This window comes from Oncorhynchus nerka, linkage group LG15 (assembly GCF_034236695.1).
Source record: "Oncorhynchus nerka isolate Pitt River linkage group LG15, Oner_Uvic_2.0, whole genome shotgun sequence".
NCBI classification, from domain to species: Eukaryota; Metazoa; Chordata; class Actinopteri; order Salmoniformes; family Salmonidae; genus Oncorhynchus; species Oncorhynchus nerka.
This window is the reverse complement of record NC_088410.1, coordinates 54,737,839-54,756,866: the sequence shown is the minus strand read 5'-3', so window position 1 is coordinate 54,756,866 and position 19,028 is coordinate 54,737,839. Positions and strand designations below refer to the sequence as shown.

General features: G+C 45.7%; 1 protein-coding gene across 6 annotated transcripts in view; it reads left to right on the top strand.

Annotated features, from left to right (window-relative positions):
• Nucleotides 1–19,028, top strand: part of LOC115142900 (msx2-interacting protein-like) — a 31,457-nt gene that overhangs the window by 9,299 nt on the left and 3,130 nt on the right. For 2 of the 6 annotated variants that reach the window (XM_065001686.1, XM_029682727.2), the window contains exons 5-14: nt 113–313; nt 471–622; nt 721–846; nt 3,129–3,242; nt 3,352–3,465; nt 3,560–3,660; nt 3,791–11,804; nt 11,932–12,015; nt 12,209–12,403; nt 18,603–18,761. In XM_065001686.1, coding sequence (XP_064857758.1) covers nt 113–313; nt 471–622; nt 721–846; nt 3,129–3,242; nt 3,352–3,465; nt 3,560–3,660; nt 3,791–11,804; nt 11,932–12,015; nt 12,209–12,403; nt 18,603–18,761 — 9,260 coding nt within the window. Of the gene's footprint in view, nt 1–112; nt 314–470; nt 623–720; nt 847–3,128; nt 3,243–3,351; nt 3,466–3,559; nt 3,661–3,790; nt 11,805–11,931; nt 12,016–12,208; nt 12,404–18,599; nt 18,762–19,028 lie in introns of all 6 variants that reach the window. The other 4 variants (XM_029682728.2, XM_029682726.2, XM_029682731.2 and 1 more) reach the window with 3 other exon arrangements.

Genomic DNA, 19,028 nt, shown 5'->3' with positions numbered 1-19,028 from the left:
GCTTATCAAAGAAATTCTCACTTGGATTATCAACATTTAAATAACATTTAATTTTTGTCCTTAACAATGCAGCTGCGTGACCTGTCAATTAACTGTCCGTTTCCCTCTCCAGACACAAGTTTAAAAGATGGACTGTTCCATGAGTTCAAGAAACATGGGAAAGTGACATCTGTGCAGATCCACGGGGCCTTGGAGGACCGATATGGTCTGGTGTTCTTCAGGCAGCAGGAAGACCAAGAGAAAGCCCTCAACGTCTCCAAAGGAAAGCTTTTCTTCGGCATGATGATCGAGGTTTCTGCCTGGAACGGCCCTGGTATGCAACGTTTTAGATTGAATTACAGATGTGGTAATACATTTCAACAATCATTATTTGAGCTTGGGCCTTAAATACTAATGATGTGTATTGTCATTCACCTGCTGTTGAGTGTACTTGTCTTGTTTGGTGATTGTAATAGAAGTCTTTCCCTCAGAAACAGAGAGCGAGAATGAATTCAGGCCTTTGGATGGACGGATTGATGAATTTCACCCCAAGGCGACTAGGACCCTGTTTATCGGCAACTTGGAGAAGACCACCAGTTACCAACAACTACTTGATATCTTTCAGCGCTTTGGAGAGATTGTGGTATGTGTGTTACTAGCCACTGAAAGGTTATGCAAGTGAAATGTCACCTCTAAAAAAATATATATATTTTTTAATCCATTTTGTCATCCCTCCCACAGGATATTGACATTAAAAAGGTTAATGGTGTTCCTCAATACGCCTTTGTGCAGTATTCTGATATTGTCAGTGTCTGCAAAGCTATAAAGAAGATGGATGGAGAGTATTTGGGGAGCAACCGGCTCAAGGTATTATTCTTAAATCTATATTGCCCTAAACTCTTATGTACAGTGCATTTGGAAGGTATTCAGACCCCTTCCCCTTTTCCACATTTTGTTACTTACATTACAGCGTTATCCTAAAATGTCTTCAATAAAAACAAAAATCCTCATCAATCTACACATTACCCCATATTGACACATGCTCATTTATAAAAAATAATAATAAAAAACAAAACAGAAATACCATAAGTACTCAGACCCTTTGCTATGAGACTCGAAAATTGAGCTCAGGGTGCATCCGGTTTCCATTGATCATCCTTGATTTTTCAACAACTTGAGGGGAATCCACCTGTGGTAAATTCAGTTGATTGGACATGATTTTGAAAGGCACACACCTGTCTATAAAGTCCCACAGTTGACAGTGCATGTCAGATCAAAAACCAAGCCATGAGGTCGAAGAAATTGTACATAGAGCTCTGAGATAGGATTGTGTCGAGGCACAGATCTGGGGAAGGGTACCAAAACATTTCTGCAGCATTGAAGGTCCCCAAGAACACATTGGCCTCCATTTTTAAATGGAAGAAGTTTGGAACCACCAAGACTCTTCCTAGAGCTGGCCGCCCGGCCAAACTGAGCAATCGGGGGAGAAGGGCCTTGGTCAGGGAGGTGACCAAGAACCCAATGGTTACTTTGACAGAGCTCCTGAGTTCCTCTGTGGAGATGGGAGAACCCTCAGAAGGACAACCATCTCTGCAGCACTCCACCAATCAGGCCTTTATGCTAGTGTGGCCAGATGGAAGCCACTCTTCAGTAAAAGGCACATGATAGCCTGATTGGAGTTTGCCAAAGGGCACACAATGGACATTATATACAAGATTCTCTGGTCTGATGAAACCAAGATTGAACTCTTTGGCCTGAATACTAAGCATCACATCTGGAGGAAACTTGGCACCATCTCTATGGTGAAGCGTGGTGGTGGCAGCATCCTGCTGTGGGGATGCTCTTCAGAGGCAGGGATTGGGAGACAAGTCATGATCGAGGGAAAGATGGAACAGAGCAAAGTACAGAGATCCTTGATGAGAACCTCAATCAAAAACTCAAAAGTTCATCCAGAACGCCGCAGCCCGTCTGGTGTTCAACCTTCCCAAGTTCTCTCACGTCACTCCGCTCTCTCCACTGGCTTCCAGTTGAAGCTCGCATCCGCTACAAGACCATGGTGCTTGCCTACGGAGCTGTGAGGGGAACGGCACCTCAGTACCTCCAGGCTCTGATCAGGCCCTACACCCAAACAAGGGCACTGCGTTCATCCACCTCTGGCCTGCTCGCCTCCCTACCACTGAGGAAGTACAGTTCCCGCGCAGCCCAGTCAAAACTGTTCGCTGGTCTGGCCCCCCAATGGTGGAACAAACTCCCTCACGACGCCAGGACAGCGGAGTCAATCACCACCTTCCGGAGACACCTGAAACCCCACCTCTTTCAGGAATACCTAGGATAGGATAAAGTAATCCTTCTCACCCCCCTTAAAAGATTTAGATGCACTATTGTAAAGTGGCTGTTCCACTGGATGTCTTAAGGTGAACGCACCAATTTGTAAGTCTCTCTGGATAAGAGCGTCTGCTAAATGACTTAAATGTAAATGTAAAACCTGCTCAGGAGCTCTGACTGGGGCAAAGGTTCACCTTCCAACAGGACAACGACTCTAAGCACACAGCAAAGACAACGCAGGAGTGACTTCGGGACAAGTTTCTGAATGTCCTTGAGTGGGCCAGCCAGAGCCCGGACTTGAACCCGATCTAACATTTCTGAAGAGACCTGAAAATAGCTGTGCAGTGGCGCTCCCCTTCCAACCTGATAGAGCTTGAGAGGATCTGTAGAGACGAATGGGAGAAACTCCCCAAATACAGGTGTTCCAAGCTTGTAGCGTCATCAAGGCTGTAATCTCTGCCAGAGGTGCTTCAACAAAGTACTGATTAAAGGGTCTGAATACCTATTTAAATGTGATATTTTGGTTTTTAATTTTGAACATAATAGCAAACATTTCTAAAAATATTTTTTTGCTTTGTCATTGTGGGGTATTGTGTGTGTGTGTGTGTGTGTGTGTGTGTGTATATAATGATGAGGGGGGGAAACTATTTAATACATTTTAGAATAAGGCTCCAACATAAAATGTGGAAAAAGTCCAGGGGACTGAGTACTTTCCAAATGCACTCTGTTAGTACAAAAGGAATTGAGTTCGGTGATAATGAAGTAACCTTAGCAAAAAAAAAATCCTGTTTCTTCATCCTTGTCTGGTTCTGTCTCCTTTGCAGCTGGGTTTTGGGAAGAGTATGCCCACAACATGTGTTTGGCTGGACGGTTTGGCTTCCAACATCACAGAGCAATATCTCACACGTCACTTCTGCCGCTATGGACATGTAGTCAAGGTCCATACTCTTCCCCCCCCTCCAATATTTTTTTAGGTCCCTGACATTCTATTCAGAGACTATATTAGACATGTTATTCTAAACATGATTTTCCCTTTTCTTCCTATAGGTGGTGTTTGACAGGTTGAAGGGGATGGCTCTCATCTTGTATAACAACACAGATTTTGCACAGGCAGCTGTCAGGGAGACCAAAGGCTGGAAGATTGGCGGCAACAAAATAAAGGTATGACTAAATGAGTGTGACTTACTCGTGACTGACAGTTTCACAGTAAACCAGATGAAAGGAGACAAATTGTTGATTTGTTTTCTGTCTGCAGGTGGATTTTGCCAGCCAAGAGAGTCAGATGGCTTTTTATCGCTCTATGCAGGCCTCTGGGCAAGACATTAGAGACTTCTACGAAATTCCAACTGAAAGAAGGTAAAGTTCACATTTTGTTATGTGAGGTGAATGCATTTGAGGGATTACTTTGAATTACTGTTTCCGGGTGTACTCACTTCAATGTTCTTATTTTTTCCTCTCTCCTATTCCACAACCCCCTTCTTTACAGAGAGGAACGACCAAGACCTCCATACCATGAGTTCTCAGCAGAAAGAGCCTACTTTGAGAATGCACGCACCCCTGGCACCATTTACCCCGAAGATCCTCGCCGAGACTATCCTGCCCGCAGCCGTGAGCGGTATTCTGAACTGGAGCACTACCAGGGAGAACACTTTGACCCACGCTACCATGAAGACCCCCGGGAGTTCAGGGATTATCGAGATCCTTTTGAGCAGGACATTCGGAAGTACACATACATCCAGAGGGAGCGAGAAAGGGAGCGGGAGCGCTTTGAGGCAGACCATGGCATGTGGAGCCCCTCTCATCCACGGCGCCCGATCACACCTTCTGCCTCCCCTTCACCATCTGAGCGTGCTCCCAGAGACCCAGAGCGACGGGTCTACAGTCAATCCTCTGAGCGAAGTGGTAGTTGCAGCTCACTCTCACCACCACGCTTTGACAAGACTGACAAGGCTCCTCCTTTGGAACATGGAGCCAGCTCTAAGAGTGAGAGGTTGGAAAAAGACATCCACCTGGTTGAACCTGAGCGTGTTGCTGAGAAGAGCAAGCGGGGGAGACGAAAGGAGAAAGGTGACAAAGAAAAAGGGGAAAAGAGTAAGTCAAGGAAAGCAAAGGTGCAATCTCCCAGCATCCCACCGTCTGAGACAGAGCTAGAACCCAGCCTGGATGGAGGCTCTGGAAGGGGAAAGGTGTCAGACCAGGACAGCCTTGACAGACAGCGGTATAAAGGTGACAACGACCCTCCTTCAGATCCGACAACGTCAACCTCTCGCCATGAGCCTGTAAAAAGTGAGAGGCTTGAGTCGGGGAAAGGTGAGAACGCAGACAAGGATGGTAAAACACGATCCAGAAAACACCAAAAATCTGACACGGGAAATGATGGGAAAGATCCATCAGTGGATTCTGATCGGTTGGCTGCGAGAAAGAGGCGCTTTGGAGATGCCAGTGGGAGAACCATTCGACAGAAGAGGAGAAGGCTGGAAGATGAGGATGGGAGTCAACCCCAAGACTTTGGAGCTAGCACTGCCTTTACAAAAGAGATTGATGGTGACAGAAAGTCTCAGCAAAAAGACTCACAGCGGAGGGATTCAAGATCCAAATCAGAGAGACTGTTGTTTCTTGGCAGTCATAAAGAGGGTCAGGATCCTGCAATGAGAGGACAAGAAGAGCTGCCCGAGGGGAGCATGGACCCTATGGACTCAAAACGCCACAGTATGTCCAGAAGGTTCTCCCATGATGGGAACATGGACCAAGACAATGCAAGAAATCAAGATCAACAGAGTCCTTTCAAATATGGTGCACAAGACAATGACAAGGGTGTCAAGGAAGAACCTCTGGATATTGATCTCTCCCAAAGTTACCGCAAACAGATGGAGCAAAGGAGGCTCCACCAACAGCTTCAAGAGCCAGACAAACAAGAAAAAGCTGGGAGTCCACAAGGCTTAGAAACTGAGGACCTGGAACACCGCAGTCTGGTACATGAAGTGGGCAAGCCACCTCAAGATGTCACAGATCATTTCCCATCTCATAAACTCAAGAAACTAGAGCAATTTGACGCAGATATCAGTGCCAAGAGGGGGGACCGTGTCTACAGGAGCTTCCGGCAAAAGAGTGAAGATCCTGAGTGGCACAACACTGCATCTCCAGGCTTGCAACACTTCTCTCATCATGCTGAGCAGGACTTTGCTGAATCTTCACATCTCAGGGAGGTTAAAACGGAGGATAAAAGCCACCCAGACCTGGAGCTGGCAGTCAAAAGGACACATACAACGCAAATGTCCAAGCCAAGCACTCCTTTACAACTTAGTGAAGAAGAGCGGGAAAAACAGTGGGAGAGCAGAGTCAAGCAAGATTTTTTACCTGACTTAAACTTCTCCAGAGGCATTGGAAAAAATACACACAATCGCAAGCATTTGGAGTATGGAATTTTGCAAGATTTGGAGCCTGGGGAAGTACGATCTGATTCCGAAGAGGATAGAGAGCACAAACCACATTCTCCTATGCCCTCCACTTCTATGCCTGACGGGCAACGAGTGGACAGATTTTCAGACCCTAAGCTTGCCACTTTGGAGAGGATGAAGTTCTACTCCTTTGCACTTGACCAGACCATCACACCAGATACCAAGGCCCTGCTAGAGCGAGCAAAGTCTCTGTCCTCCTCTAGGGAGGACAACTGGTCTTTCTTGGATTATGATTCACACTTTGCTGGTTTGCGCAGCAGGAAAGATACTGAAAAGGTTGAGTCAGCACCACGGCCTACACCCTCTTGGTACATGAAGAAGAAGAAAATTCGCAGTGGTGGGTCTGAAGACAAACTAGATGACAGGAAGGAAGACCCCAAGCCCAAGCCAGAGGAACATGAACGCAGGGAACTGTTTGCCTCCCGTTTCCTACACAGCTCAATCTTTGAGCAGGACTCAAGACGTCTTCAGCACCTAGAGCGAAAGCATGAGGACCCTGAGCAAAGTCCGGCTCAACAAACTGGTCAGCAAGGCCTGGCAGATGGGCAGCCTGACACAGAACCAGTTGTCCTCTTCCATAGCCGCTTTTTAGAGTTCACGCGGCTGCAACAGCAGAAAGACCAACAGTTACATGAAGTAAAAAGAGCAGATTCTGTAGATAGTAATAGGGTGGAGAAGTCACTGGAGGCAGAACAGCAACCTCTGCAGTTTCCTAAAACCTCAGAACCGGTCATGGATCCAGAGACTAAACCTACTAGCCCTGCTGAGAACCACATGATTTCCCAGCCCCCACTTATGCCCAAGGAGATGTCTCCACCTAAGCAAATGTCTCCACCCCTTCCACCCAAGGGGATGTCTCCACCCCTTCCACCCAAAGAAATGTCTCCACCCAAGGAAATGTCTCCACCCCTTCCACCCAAGGAAATGTCTCCACCCCTTCCACCCAAGGAAATGTCTCCACCCCTTCCACCCAAGCACACGTCTCCACCCCTTCCACCCAAGCACACGTCTCCACCCCTTCCACCCAAGCACACGTCTCCACCCCTTCCACCCAAGCACACGTCTCCACCCCTTCCACCCAAGCACACGTCTCCACCCCTTCCACCCAAGGAAATGTCTCCACCCAAGCATACGTCTCCTCCCCTTCCACCCAAGGAAATGTCTCCACCCAAGCAAACGTCTCCGCCCCTTCCACCCAAGGAAATGTCTCCACCCAAGCATACGTCTCCACCCCTTCCACCCAAGGAAATGTCTCCACCCAAGCATACTTCTCCACCCCTTCCACCCAAGGAAATGTCTCCACCCCTGCCACCCAAGGAAATGTTTCCACCTCTTCCACCCAAAGAGATGTCTCCAACAGTGGAAACACATGACCTGTTTACTCCAGAGCCAAAGGGTCCAGAGCCAGCTGCACCCGAACCTTTGACAAAAGAAAACAGAGAAAATGAACAGCTCCCTCCCCTCCTGCAAATACCTCTGTGTGAGATGTTGACCCCTGCTTCTGTTAATTTAGTAGCCCCTGAGCACATCCGTTCTGTGAGAAAAGTTAAAAGAACCCCTAGTGGAGAGAAATCTGAAGATATAGCTCAGGATATTCAAATGTTGAACCCCGAGCAGTCTTCCAGCAGTGATTGCCTTCATGAAACATCAGTGAGTAGTTTTGTACCAGAGCCTGAGCTGGCGGCACCTGAATTACCACCTGAATTGTTAAGTTCCACACCACCTGACCCTGTTGAGGAGATGGAGGTTTCAAAAGATGATACCAACACTGACAATACAGACACTCATACAGAGGTGGAAAAGAAACTTGAACTCAATCAGACCCAGGTGCTTGTTGATAATGAAACCAGTGATGAGTCAATTTCACCACAAAAGTCCAAGAACAAAAAGAGTAAGTCTCCTACTGAAGTCCCACTGACTCCTTTGGTTTCAACAACTAGTTCAGAGAAACCGCTTACCCGCAAGAGTGAACGCACAAAACGTGCATCATCCCCAAGAGCAGAGTCTTCAAAGGGAAACTCAGATTCCAAATCCACAGGCAAGTCTCCCATACATGGAGCAGACCCTGAACATGGCACAGAGCAGAGTATATCTGTTGGAAGAGCAAGGCGTAGAAATGTGAAATCTGTGTATGCCACCCCAGTTGAGGAAGATGCCACTAAGGGGGCTGGAAAGGATGTAACTGAGTCACCCCGCACTGCACGGAAACGAGGTGGAGACAAAGACAAGGAAGCAGCCCCTCAGCAACCGTTAGAGCAGGATTCCCTTGCACCTATTACTTCAAGGCGGGGACGTCCCCCTAAGAATCGGCGACAAGGAGAGGACATGTTAACAGCTAAAGGGGATAGATCGAAAATGGAGACCAAGGATACAGACTCCAATGAATCAGAGAGCAGTGAAAGAATTTCAAAAGTGTCAAAAGGCAGACATTCTCCTCATGGTCATAAAGCTTTGGCAAGTCAATTACCCATGCCCATAGCGACTGGATCAAGTAGGAAGGGGGACAAAACTGAACCACCTGAAGATGTTTCTCAGCAGATGGATTTTACAGAAGACAGTTTGGCCATGCAGGATTGCACTGTCTCATGTAAGGAAGATACTGTAGCACCAGGTGTGACAAAGAAAGAGGAGAATGTTAAGCAACAACTAGGAACAGAGAAATCACGAGATAAAGACAGGCAGAAAAAGGACCCTGTTGACGAGAAAGCCAGTGTAACTAAATTTGGCGAGGAAGAGTCTGAACCACCAGTCGTGGGAGAACCGCCTGTATTGGAGAAAATGGAGAAGAGTGGGAGAGGAAAAGCTCCACGCTTGACACGGACTCCAAAATCTCCTGTCCTCAAGAACCTGAAGATCAGACTAAATGTCACTGAGGTGAAAGATTTGCTTCAAATGGGGGATGAGGAGCCTGAAATTGGGGATGATTCTTCTAAAAAGACCAAACCAGACGAATCTACTAATGACCCATTATTAGAGTCTAGCCCAGGAAAAGATGTGAGTTCTAGCAACGAGGATAAAGATGAGAGCACACCAGAAACTAAGCCGCCAATAGATCCTAAAACTTTGCTACAACAGGAACAGGAGCTTGAGCAAGCTGTGGAGAACATTGCTAAACTGACAGACCCAACCCTCCCAGCAGAGTCACCAACTCCACTTGCCCCACCATCTGCAGAATTAAAAATTGACACTGAGGAAGAGAAATCTGCCAATCCTGCTAGTGAGTATGAACTTGCTGCTGCCATTGATTCGATTATGGGTGAGGATATACCCGTCCCTCTGCCTCAAGAGCCGGTAATTAGTGCTGTTGTGCATTCAGACCTAGAGATTCCATCCTTCGTCCAGCCGACCAAGGGAGCTGAACCTGTTAGTAACATATCCCCTATTCAGGGGGAGTCCTTTTTCCCAACTACACCCAGGAAGGGTGCTAAGGGCAGAGCTAAAACACCGAAACGGTCTAAGAGCCAAAAATCAAACAAAAAGGACGCTGTAAAAGAAATTTCATCAGAACCGGAGAACACCTCTGTTATCACATCAGACAGCATACCCTCCAATTCACAGCCTGTTCCAGAAACTATTCCCTCAACCCCAGCTGCCGGTGTCATTACAACCACCTCTTGGAAGCCTAAAACTGAGCATTTGGCTCCTAAGGCTACGGACATGCCTAAAGAATCGAAGTTACCTCCAGTCCTTACAGAGCACCCTCCACCTCAACATCTGAAACCTGTCTGCCCCCAAACAAAAAGTCCCACTCTCCTCAAGCCTCAACAACAACAACCACCACCACCTGAGTGCATCTCACCTTCACTTTCTCCACCCCCAACCCGGCCAAACATCAGGCCCACACAGCCAAGCAGGATACCAGTTTCCCCACCAGATTGGCTCAACCAGTCCAAGGACGCAGGTGTCCCTTCCTCTCCTAGAGCATCAGCAGCTTCCTTTGAGAACCCAGCAATTCCCTCTGACACTGAGCCCTTGGAGACTGAGCGTAACAACAGTGACTTGCGTAGGATTCTCATGAAGCACAAAAATGTTTCACTCCCAGTCCCATGCAGTAGTTCTGTTCCTAGCAATTTGGGCACCTTATCCCTTAGGGATCCTCCACACCTACCTGAAAGTAATACCCCAATGGTTGCTGTGACGAGTAAGACCTCTCTTAATGACAACAGGCCTCATTCAGCTCAACCTGTAGTCCGGCCCCCAGCCTCACTACCATCCCCTGAGTCAAAGTCTGTCATTTCTGTTATTGCCTCCACTGCCACCTCTGTTATCAGTCGTGTTTGCAATCCACCTGACATGGAGAAGGTTAATATGTCAGTTGACCGAAATCCCGTAGTGGACATGCCACTTCCCAAGCAGACATACAGGCCGCCCAGCATGGAGGACAGGGACAGTGGTTCGTACCATGGACCATCAGTTGGCGAGGAGGGTGGAAGTGCTGGGAGGTACTTGGTTGAGAGCTCCGGTCTGGGTACTGGCTCCAGCCCAGGTCTAAGGGTGAATACCTCAGAGGGAGTGGTGGTGTTGAGTCACTCAGGACAGATCAAGGAGGGACCACAGAGGATAAGTGCCAAAATCAGCCAGATCCCACCAGCTACTGTAGTTGACATGGAATCTCAGCAGCTAGTTTCCATGCCCCAGATAAAACAGGAGATGTATACCCACTCCCAGTCAAACACTCCAAAGTGTCCTCCAATACAGACAGACCATGGGCACCTTAAGACGCAACAAACGGTTTCCTCCATTAAACAAGAAAACACTGGTATGGAAAAGTTAGAATCTCCCTACCCATCAGGGCCTCAAGGAGGAGTCGTGAAGAGGCTTCAGCAGACAGTTGGTAATCCACAAGTGATGGGTTACCATCATTCAGAGTTCACAATGTTATTGAAGCATCCAAAGAAAGTGGATGGGGCTGACGCTTTGAACGCTGATGGGTGTAAACCATCTTGGACCTCTGCCATAAGTCCTGCAATGAGCCCCCACCTGCCCTCTCCGGCTGGCAACCATGTAGGCTTTGTTCCCGGTTCGGCCACTGACAGAACTCCCTCACATCTCAGTGGGGTCAAACAGGAGCCCCGTTCTCCTCGCAAGTCAGGCCATCCACATTCTCCGTTCACTAAAGTGTCCTCTCCCATCGGCTCCTCCTCTCCCAAAGGCCTCCCTGGGATGCTGCCCTCTAGCCTGCCCGCCATGCAGCAGTATGTCACCAGTGTCCACCACCCTGAGCAGTCTGTCATCATGCAACCTCACAGTGCTCACGGTGGCATTGGAAGGATGTCACCCCATCGTGCCTCCCAAGCAATCCCCATGGGGCACCTTGTCCAAGGAGAGGTCAGGGTGAACACGCCACCCCTATCTGTCATGAGTTTCGGGATGCTTGGAGACCCTCTTGCCTCTCCCTGGTCTGGTCCTCTCCAGCAACGCCCCACCTCGCCCCAGGCGGTAGGCAGAGACATAGTCCTCAAGGTTAACCCTGGGAATGTGAGGGGCCATGAGGGAGAGCAAGACGATGCTAGGCGCTTCCATCAGGCCACAGGGAGACAATCTGCCACACAGCTGAAAGCAGAGACTATGCAGCCGGATCCCCGTGGTGCTCTACTTAGCGGGCTGCAGCTGGACCCGTACATGTCGCCCAGGGACTTGCGTGTGCTCATGCACCACCCTCAGGGAGAGCGCTCGGCCCCAGAGCCACACCAGGGACACATCCAAGAGACTGTCCCACCCTCCTCAACATCTACCAACATCACCTCGTCGATGTCCCCCAGGGCACATCTGCTGGCTAAAGGTGTGTCCGAGAAGGATGTCACAAAGCCACAGGAGGTCAAGAGGCCACACTCTCCTCCGAAGGATGGGATGATGGGGTTTCGGCCAAGTATGGCTGCCATGGCGTCCCCCCAAAGGGTGCAGCTGCTGCCATCGGGGACGGGAGCTTCTTTCTCGGAGTATCCAGGAATTTACACCAACACCCGGGCCATCCATTCACAGATCACTGAGACCTCTCCTTTTGGGATCAACCAGGTACCCCTCAACATCACTTCTGCCTTAGTGAGTTAAACCATATTCAATGTCTTTTTATATCTCCACAATTTAATAATGATCATGTGGTCGTGTCTTAAATGGCGTTTTGAAAACCAACCTCTTTATACTAAAATTGCTTTGTTCTGGTCCTCAGGGTGCAGATCCCAGCCAGTCACAAGCTGATGTCAAGGTGAAACAAGTTGGACAGCAACCTGTGAACATGGTGCAGCTGCTCACGGTGAGTCACTTGGACATATGGAAATGGGGAATAAAGAGTGCATTAGAGAGGAGTAGAGGGTAAATCTGGACAGAGACAACTGAACAGGGCAGGACAAGAGCGGACAGGATAAAGTGTAGTAAAGGAACACTATTCACAATTATATTCCGTTTTTAATATCACAGAAAAAAAAATATTTTCTCTGTTTGAGCAGAAGTACCCGATAGTGTGGCAAGGGCTGCTGGCACTGAAAAATGACCAGGCTGCTGTCCAGTTGCATTTTGTCTGTGGCAACAAAGGATTGGCCCTACGGTCACTGCCCCTACCAGAGGGAGGATCGCTGCTTCGGATCGTCCAGAGAATGAGACTCGAGGCGTCACAACTGGATGGTGTGGCTAGAAGAATGACAGTAAGTTTCTGGTCCCTGTCCTTGAATTGTTTACATTGGGATGAGAGTTCATTTTAAGGTTGGGCAATTTTGTTACGATTGCATCGTCTGTCGACGGTGTTTGACGGCCATGACGTCGAGATGTCACAAACGATGGTTCAGCGTAAGTGAACTTGGCCGCCCTACAGGAATCTGGCAGCACACAACAGCGCAGTGCAATGAGCACACAGCAGGGCGACGTGCCAAATGGCCTATTCCCTAATTGCCATAGCCTAAGTAGTTGGACAATTAACATAATGCAAGAGAACAATGTAGATTGTGGAAAGAGCGTAGAGCACCAAAGCAGCACAACATGTCAGATAGGGTCTGTCCTCCCCCTTCTCCTATTTTGGATTATCATGGGCCTTTTGCAGAGGACACTCAGTTGTCTGGCGTATTGTTTTAAAATCTTAATTGACCCTTTTTTCTCCTTAATCCCTGTTCAATTTCAACGTGACTAGTTGGCCTAGGCATGACCCGCTCTTTCGCGATCAACCATCGAATGAATCTATAGGCCAGCTCAGAAAGTTGTTTACGAATAGCTTAAATAAAAACACAGTATAGTAAAAACGAGAGAGGCGAACAAACAATTGCAAGATAGACTAATCTAATAGGAAGTTCAAACAAACCTGGTACATTTCTGCTTTACTTAACGTGTAGGCAGAATCAATAGTGCCGTCGGAAAACCCCTCACAAACCAAACAGCCAATAATATAGGCCTACACGTAGACTACTGTCAATAAAAGTTGCAGTAAATGTTACTTTGACAAATTCAACTTCTAAACTAATATTTATATTGTCAGTCTTTATTAATGTCCTTGAATTGTGCCACGGGCAATCTCAACCCTTTACACTCATGGGAATGGCCAATTTGAAATGTTTCTTTAAAAAATAAATATGAAAAGCATAACCATGAAAGGAAAGTTTTTGGAGATTTTGGGAAAATTATTAGACCAAAGGACACAACAGCTCACCTGACACGACTGAATCCAAACATTACACTGTTGATTTTTATGTGTATTTCACTGTATTTTTTTGCCACATTTGTTGATAAGAAATCTGAAAATACTCATACATTCAGGAACATAATATTCCTGGAAATTGTGAGTTAGGTGCAACATAAGACTAAAGATTACAAGGTTTTAAGTGAGAGGACTATTAGGTGTCTCCAAGTGGCCACACACTTAACCAAAGTGTGCACAGTTCCTATTTAAGGTGCTTTCTTTAGTTCTAGCTGTGCCGTTGAGTAACTAAAACAAGCACACTTAGTTTTATTTGGAACACAACTCTGCATGCCCGCCCTCACACAACACCGGTCAAATATAAAGCGCAATATGGGTCAGGTGGTCAACATTTGAAAGACTGTTCTATTGCCAACATGACTAGCTAAGTTCTAAAATCTGATATTACAATGCAATTCAGTGAAACAGATCATCATTTTGGTGCGCATAGAAAGAAGTCATGAGTGCGTTCAGGTGTGTGTGACGCAGCAAATTTTCTTGACAATAGACAAACTGGCTCATTCTCTTCAGAACAACCAAGGATATATGCCATGTCTTCTTGGAACTACATCAGAGTGATCATAAATGATAACACTGTATATGACAAGTTTTATGTGAAGTGCACATTTGGACTCGCAGGGTTTGGCTTGCTTTTATGACAAAGCAGTATTTATTGTAATCCTCAACGTCTTGTCTTTTGAAACTGCGTAGAGTCCTCTTAATTTACAGCATTTCTCTCACTCAGGCAACCCAAAATGTGACCAAGTTGCCTTACTGGCGGAAGCGGCGGGGGCGACTAATTGTTGCACGAGGCGCTCACGTTCAGAACAGCTGTCAGTCAACCCACACAACCCGCCGACGGGTACGAGTGTAAAGGGCTGTGGCCCGTCACAATTTCCTCAGCCGGTAATTGTCAAGGAAATAACTGTCGTTCTCACGGTTATTGACGTCTAATTAACAAACACATTTGGCATCTTCTGACTTCCACACACATCCTACAAGCCACTGATGCAGATCTTTGGAACATCTAAATTTTTAAAAGTCTTAATAAATCCATTTAATATAGCCTGCACCTTATAGCCAAATCCAGTATTTATTTTAGACGGTTCTACAGAAGCATGATATGAAGAAAAGGTAGTCTATTTCAGAAGAACATAATAGCATAGTTGTCCTTCTGTTAGGTCCTGATCTGGCTATGACTATGGGCTACACCAGTTAATTTAGCAGACAAGATGTGCTTAGAATTCTGTGGCATTATTGTTTTTGTTTTATAGAATGAAAAATAGAATCGAACAAAGCTGAATAAAATGGAAAGCACCGGTGGCTATTGTGTTGAGCGGTTAACAAAAAATAAATAAATAGGTACTCCTATATGCTTAATATAGAGTTAGTAATGTAAGTTCTACAAATGTTGGGCTACACATTCAAATTTTTAATACATTGTAAGGCTGCATGATGCAACTAATGATGAATTGAAAAAAAGTAGCTTGAAAGGTGAGAGCTCTGCTTTGATTTGTCAGTCAACAAGATGAGTAGGCCTAACAAACTGCAAAAGCACTAGCCAGTGTCAATTTACTATCCACCATAGTACAAAAGTTGACCTATTCTGTACAAGAAATAAATATTCCAAACATAGTCTGGGACAATTGTGGGATGCCACATTGAAAGTCACTGAGCTCTTCAGCAAGGCCATTCTGCTGCCAATGTTTGTCTATGTCTGTGGCCTGTCAGCAACGGTGTGCCTGAAATCCACATACTTTTGTATATATAGTATGTACAACGCATTCGGAAAGTACCCAGACCCCTTGACTTTTTCAAAATTTTGTTAAGTTACCGCCTTGTTCTAAAATGGATTAAATCAATCTACACACACTACCCCATAATGACAAAGCGAAGAAAGTTTTTTTTTTTTTGTGACATTTTTGCTAATTTATATGTAAAAAAAATAATACATTATTTACTTAAGTATTCAGACCTTTTTGCGAAGAGACTCAAAATTGAGCTCAGGTGCATCCTGTTTCCATTGATCATCCTTGAGATGTTTCTGCAACTTGAGTGGAGTCCACCTGTGGTAAATTAAATATATTTGACATGATTTGGAAAGGCAGATAAAGTCTGTCTAAGATCCCTCAGTTGACAGTGCATGTCAGATCAAAAACCAAGCCATGAGGTCAAAGGAATTGTCCGTAGAGCTCTGAGATAGGATTGTGTCGAGGCACAGATCTGGGGAAGGGTACCAAAACATTTCTGCAGAATTGAAAGTCCTCAAGAACACAGTGGCCTCCATTTTTAAATGGAAGCAGTTTGGAACCACCAAGACTCTTCCTAGAGCTGGCCGCCCGACTAAACTGGGAAATCGGTGGAGAAGGTCCTTGGTCAGGGAGGTGACCAAGAACCCAGTGGTCACTCTGAAAGAGCTCTGGAGTTCCTCTGTTGATGGGAGAACCTTCCAGAAGGACAACCATCTCTGCAACACTCCACCAATCAGGCCTTTATGGAAAGGAGAAGAGGATACCTAGCCAGTTGTATAACTGAATGCATTCAACTGAAATGTGTCTTGGTAGAGCGGCCAGACGGAAGCCACTCCTCAGTAAAAGGCATGACAGCCCACTTGGAGTTTGCCAAAAGGCATCTAAATACTCTCAGACCATGAGAAACAAGATTATCTGGTCTAATGAAACCAAGATTGAACTCTTTGGCCTGAATGGCAAGTGTCACGTCTGGAGGAAACATGGCACCATCCCTACGGTGAAGCATGGTGGTGGCAGCATCATGCTGTGGGGATGTTTTCCAGTGGCAGGGACTGGAAGGTTAGTCAGGATTAAGGAAAAGATTAACAGAGCAAAGTACAGAGAGATCCTTGATGAAAACCTGCTCCAGAGCACTCAGGACCTCAGACTAGGGCAAAGGTTCACCTTCCAACAGGACATCGACCCTAAGCACACAGCCAAGACAACTCAGGAGTGGCTTCGAGACAGGTCTCTGAATGTCCTTGAGTGGCCCAGCCAGAGCCTGGACTTGAAGCTTATAGCATCATACCCAAGAAGACTCGAGGCTGGAATCGCTGCCAAAGGTGCTTCAACAAAGTACTGAGTGAAGGGTCTGAATACTTAAGTAAATGTGATATTTACATTTTTTAAATGTAAATTTGCCAAAAATTCAGAAAGTTTTTGCTTTGTCGTTATGGGATATTGTGTGTAGGTTGATGGAAGAATTTTTAAATCAATTTGAGAATAAAACTGTAGTGTAACAAAATGTGGAAAAATTCAAGGGGTCTGAATACCTTGCGAATGCACTGTGTATAAAAATATATACACGGGCGCACACACATGGTAGGCCTATTAAAACATGTATGCTTTTTTTTTCAAATTTATTGTCATGTCAGACCAACACTGTATTCAAAGTGCCCACTATTACATTCTACCTATAGAATTAGAACTGGTTGATCTTCAAGGCATTCCTAGTCGATCACCAAACAGGTCTGTAGAAAAGCCAATGATAAAGCCTTGTGCTCATATAAAACAAATATTTGTCTTGCACTGTTGACGGTAGGTGCGCTTCATTCAGAAGCCATGCGTGCCGTGTAGGCAAATTGTTCCCATTTATTTTGTCTGAACGGACAAACTCTGGCTACCCGGCAGAGCTGTGGCTAAATTGCGCTGGCCAATCCGATTAGCTCAAATTACCATGCCTACAGCTTCCACGACTCTACAGCAAAGTTTATTAGCCTACGTGAGATTTCATCACTTTTAAAACCATGACCAGAGAGTCGCTGTCAAAGAATAAAGCAAAGAGCTGCTGTTTTTGAGTGAGTTCATGTTAAAAATGTGATTCAACACTTACAAAACATAACACACTTCTCCCTACTTCCACTCACGCTGCAATGAATGAGTTGCCAAGTGTATCGGTAGCCCTGCATTTTTATTATTAGCAGCTCGTCGTGTCTTTAAATATTGAGGAATATTTCACTTTCGCTGGTCATAGGAGCAACGAATTTGTGCATGAGGCACAAATAATGTAGTGCGTCTCGAGTTTCGCCATGTGGACGACTATGTCCCTTCAGGTCAGTCTCACCCAGGAAGGGAGAGAACAGGGACTGTGAGGCGGACCTTCTTCTGCTCTCTCTCGCCGCTGAGACTGACCATCAGATGCAGGTACCATCAGTCCAGTAAAATAAAAAAGCAAATGATTTCAGTTGATGCTCAGCTTTGCCTGGCAAGTGATACAACTGATCAGTTTTGTTATCTAAGCTTGAGTTTTGAAATATAATGTGGTCTGAGAAGAACAATATTGACAGGCCAAGCATAGCCAATATGCTGTGATGCGTTAGTGCAGTAGGCCTAACCTCATTCCTACAGAACAGTTTTTATTATGTTAATGTTGTATAGGCTTACATTTTGAAGTTAAAACACATCTGAGCGGTAGATCTCAGCTTGCTTTTTGACTGCGAAAGTAAACTTGACTCAAAGGTTGGTCTATTTCCATAATGCCAACATTTCACCCAAGTGTTTTGATCTAAATCTCTTGTCAAATCGCAATTGTAATATTTGGTTAAAACCAAGGCCAAGATTTGATGCCCATATTGTGCAGCCCCACGTAACAGTATAAAACAATCCGAAAAAGCTTTGTGTTGCTACGCTAGGGTTATGCACAACTTATTAAGCAAATTATGAACTTTAAAAAAATTCCTAACCATAAAATGCCATCATACCGTTAACAATGTGAAAAATATTGTGATATATTTTGGCTATATCATGTTGTCACAATCTTATCTGATTTATACTAGACCATCTGGGTAAGGGGGTGGAATCTAGACCATCCTATCAGTCAATCAGGGCTGTGTATGTACATGTCTTCAAATTAGTTTCCTAACACACACACAATTACTGAGCATTTCAATGGCCAAAAGAAGCTCGGGGAAATTAATGATATAAAATATATTCTGGAGTTATTTTCATTAAATAAAGAGTGATTTACTACAAATACAGTGATTAAAAAATATATATATATACAATATGACTGCATGAGGACTTTTTGGCCCAGATCATCAAGTGGAGGCAAACAGCAAGTGAGTGGATCCTACACGAGGAAAATGTTTAACTTATAACCTAGTCTCTCAGCAACTAAAGTAATGGTTACAGGTCCTTGTTCTAATTTGATTTATGTTCTGTCTACTGCAGGGGGAGAGTGAGTTCTGTCTCCTGCTTGCCCTGCCATGTGGACGGGACCAGGAGGATGTCCTGAACCAGACCCAGGCCCTAAGAACCGCTTTCATCAACTACCTTCAGGCCAAGCTGGCTGCAGGCATCATCAATGTCCCCAACCCAGGCTCCAATCAGGTGGGTCTGTCTGCCTATTTAAGTGTTTGCTACAGTCGATGTCTGTTTTTGCAAACCATCAGCCACTCCTTGTGTTTGATCAAATATGAAGTTATACACCCCCCTACGTATTTATTTGGACAGTGAAGCTTAAACGGTTCATTTCGCTCTATACTCCAGCATTTTGGATTTGAGATCAAATGTTTTGTGAGGCGACCGTACCGAATGGCACCTTTTTTTTATTTGAGGGTATGTCCGTTTTACAGTGTAGAAATGAATGCACTTTAT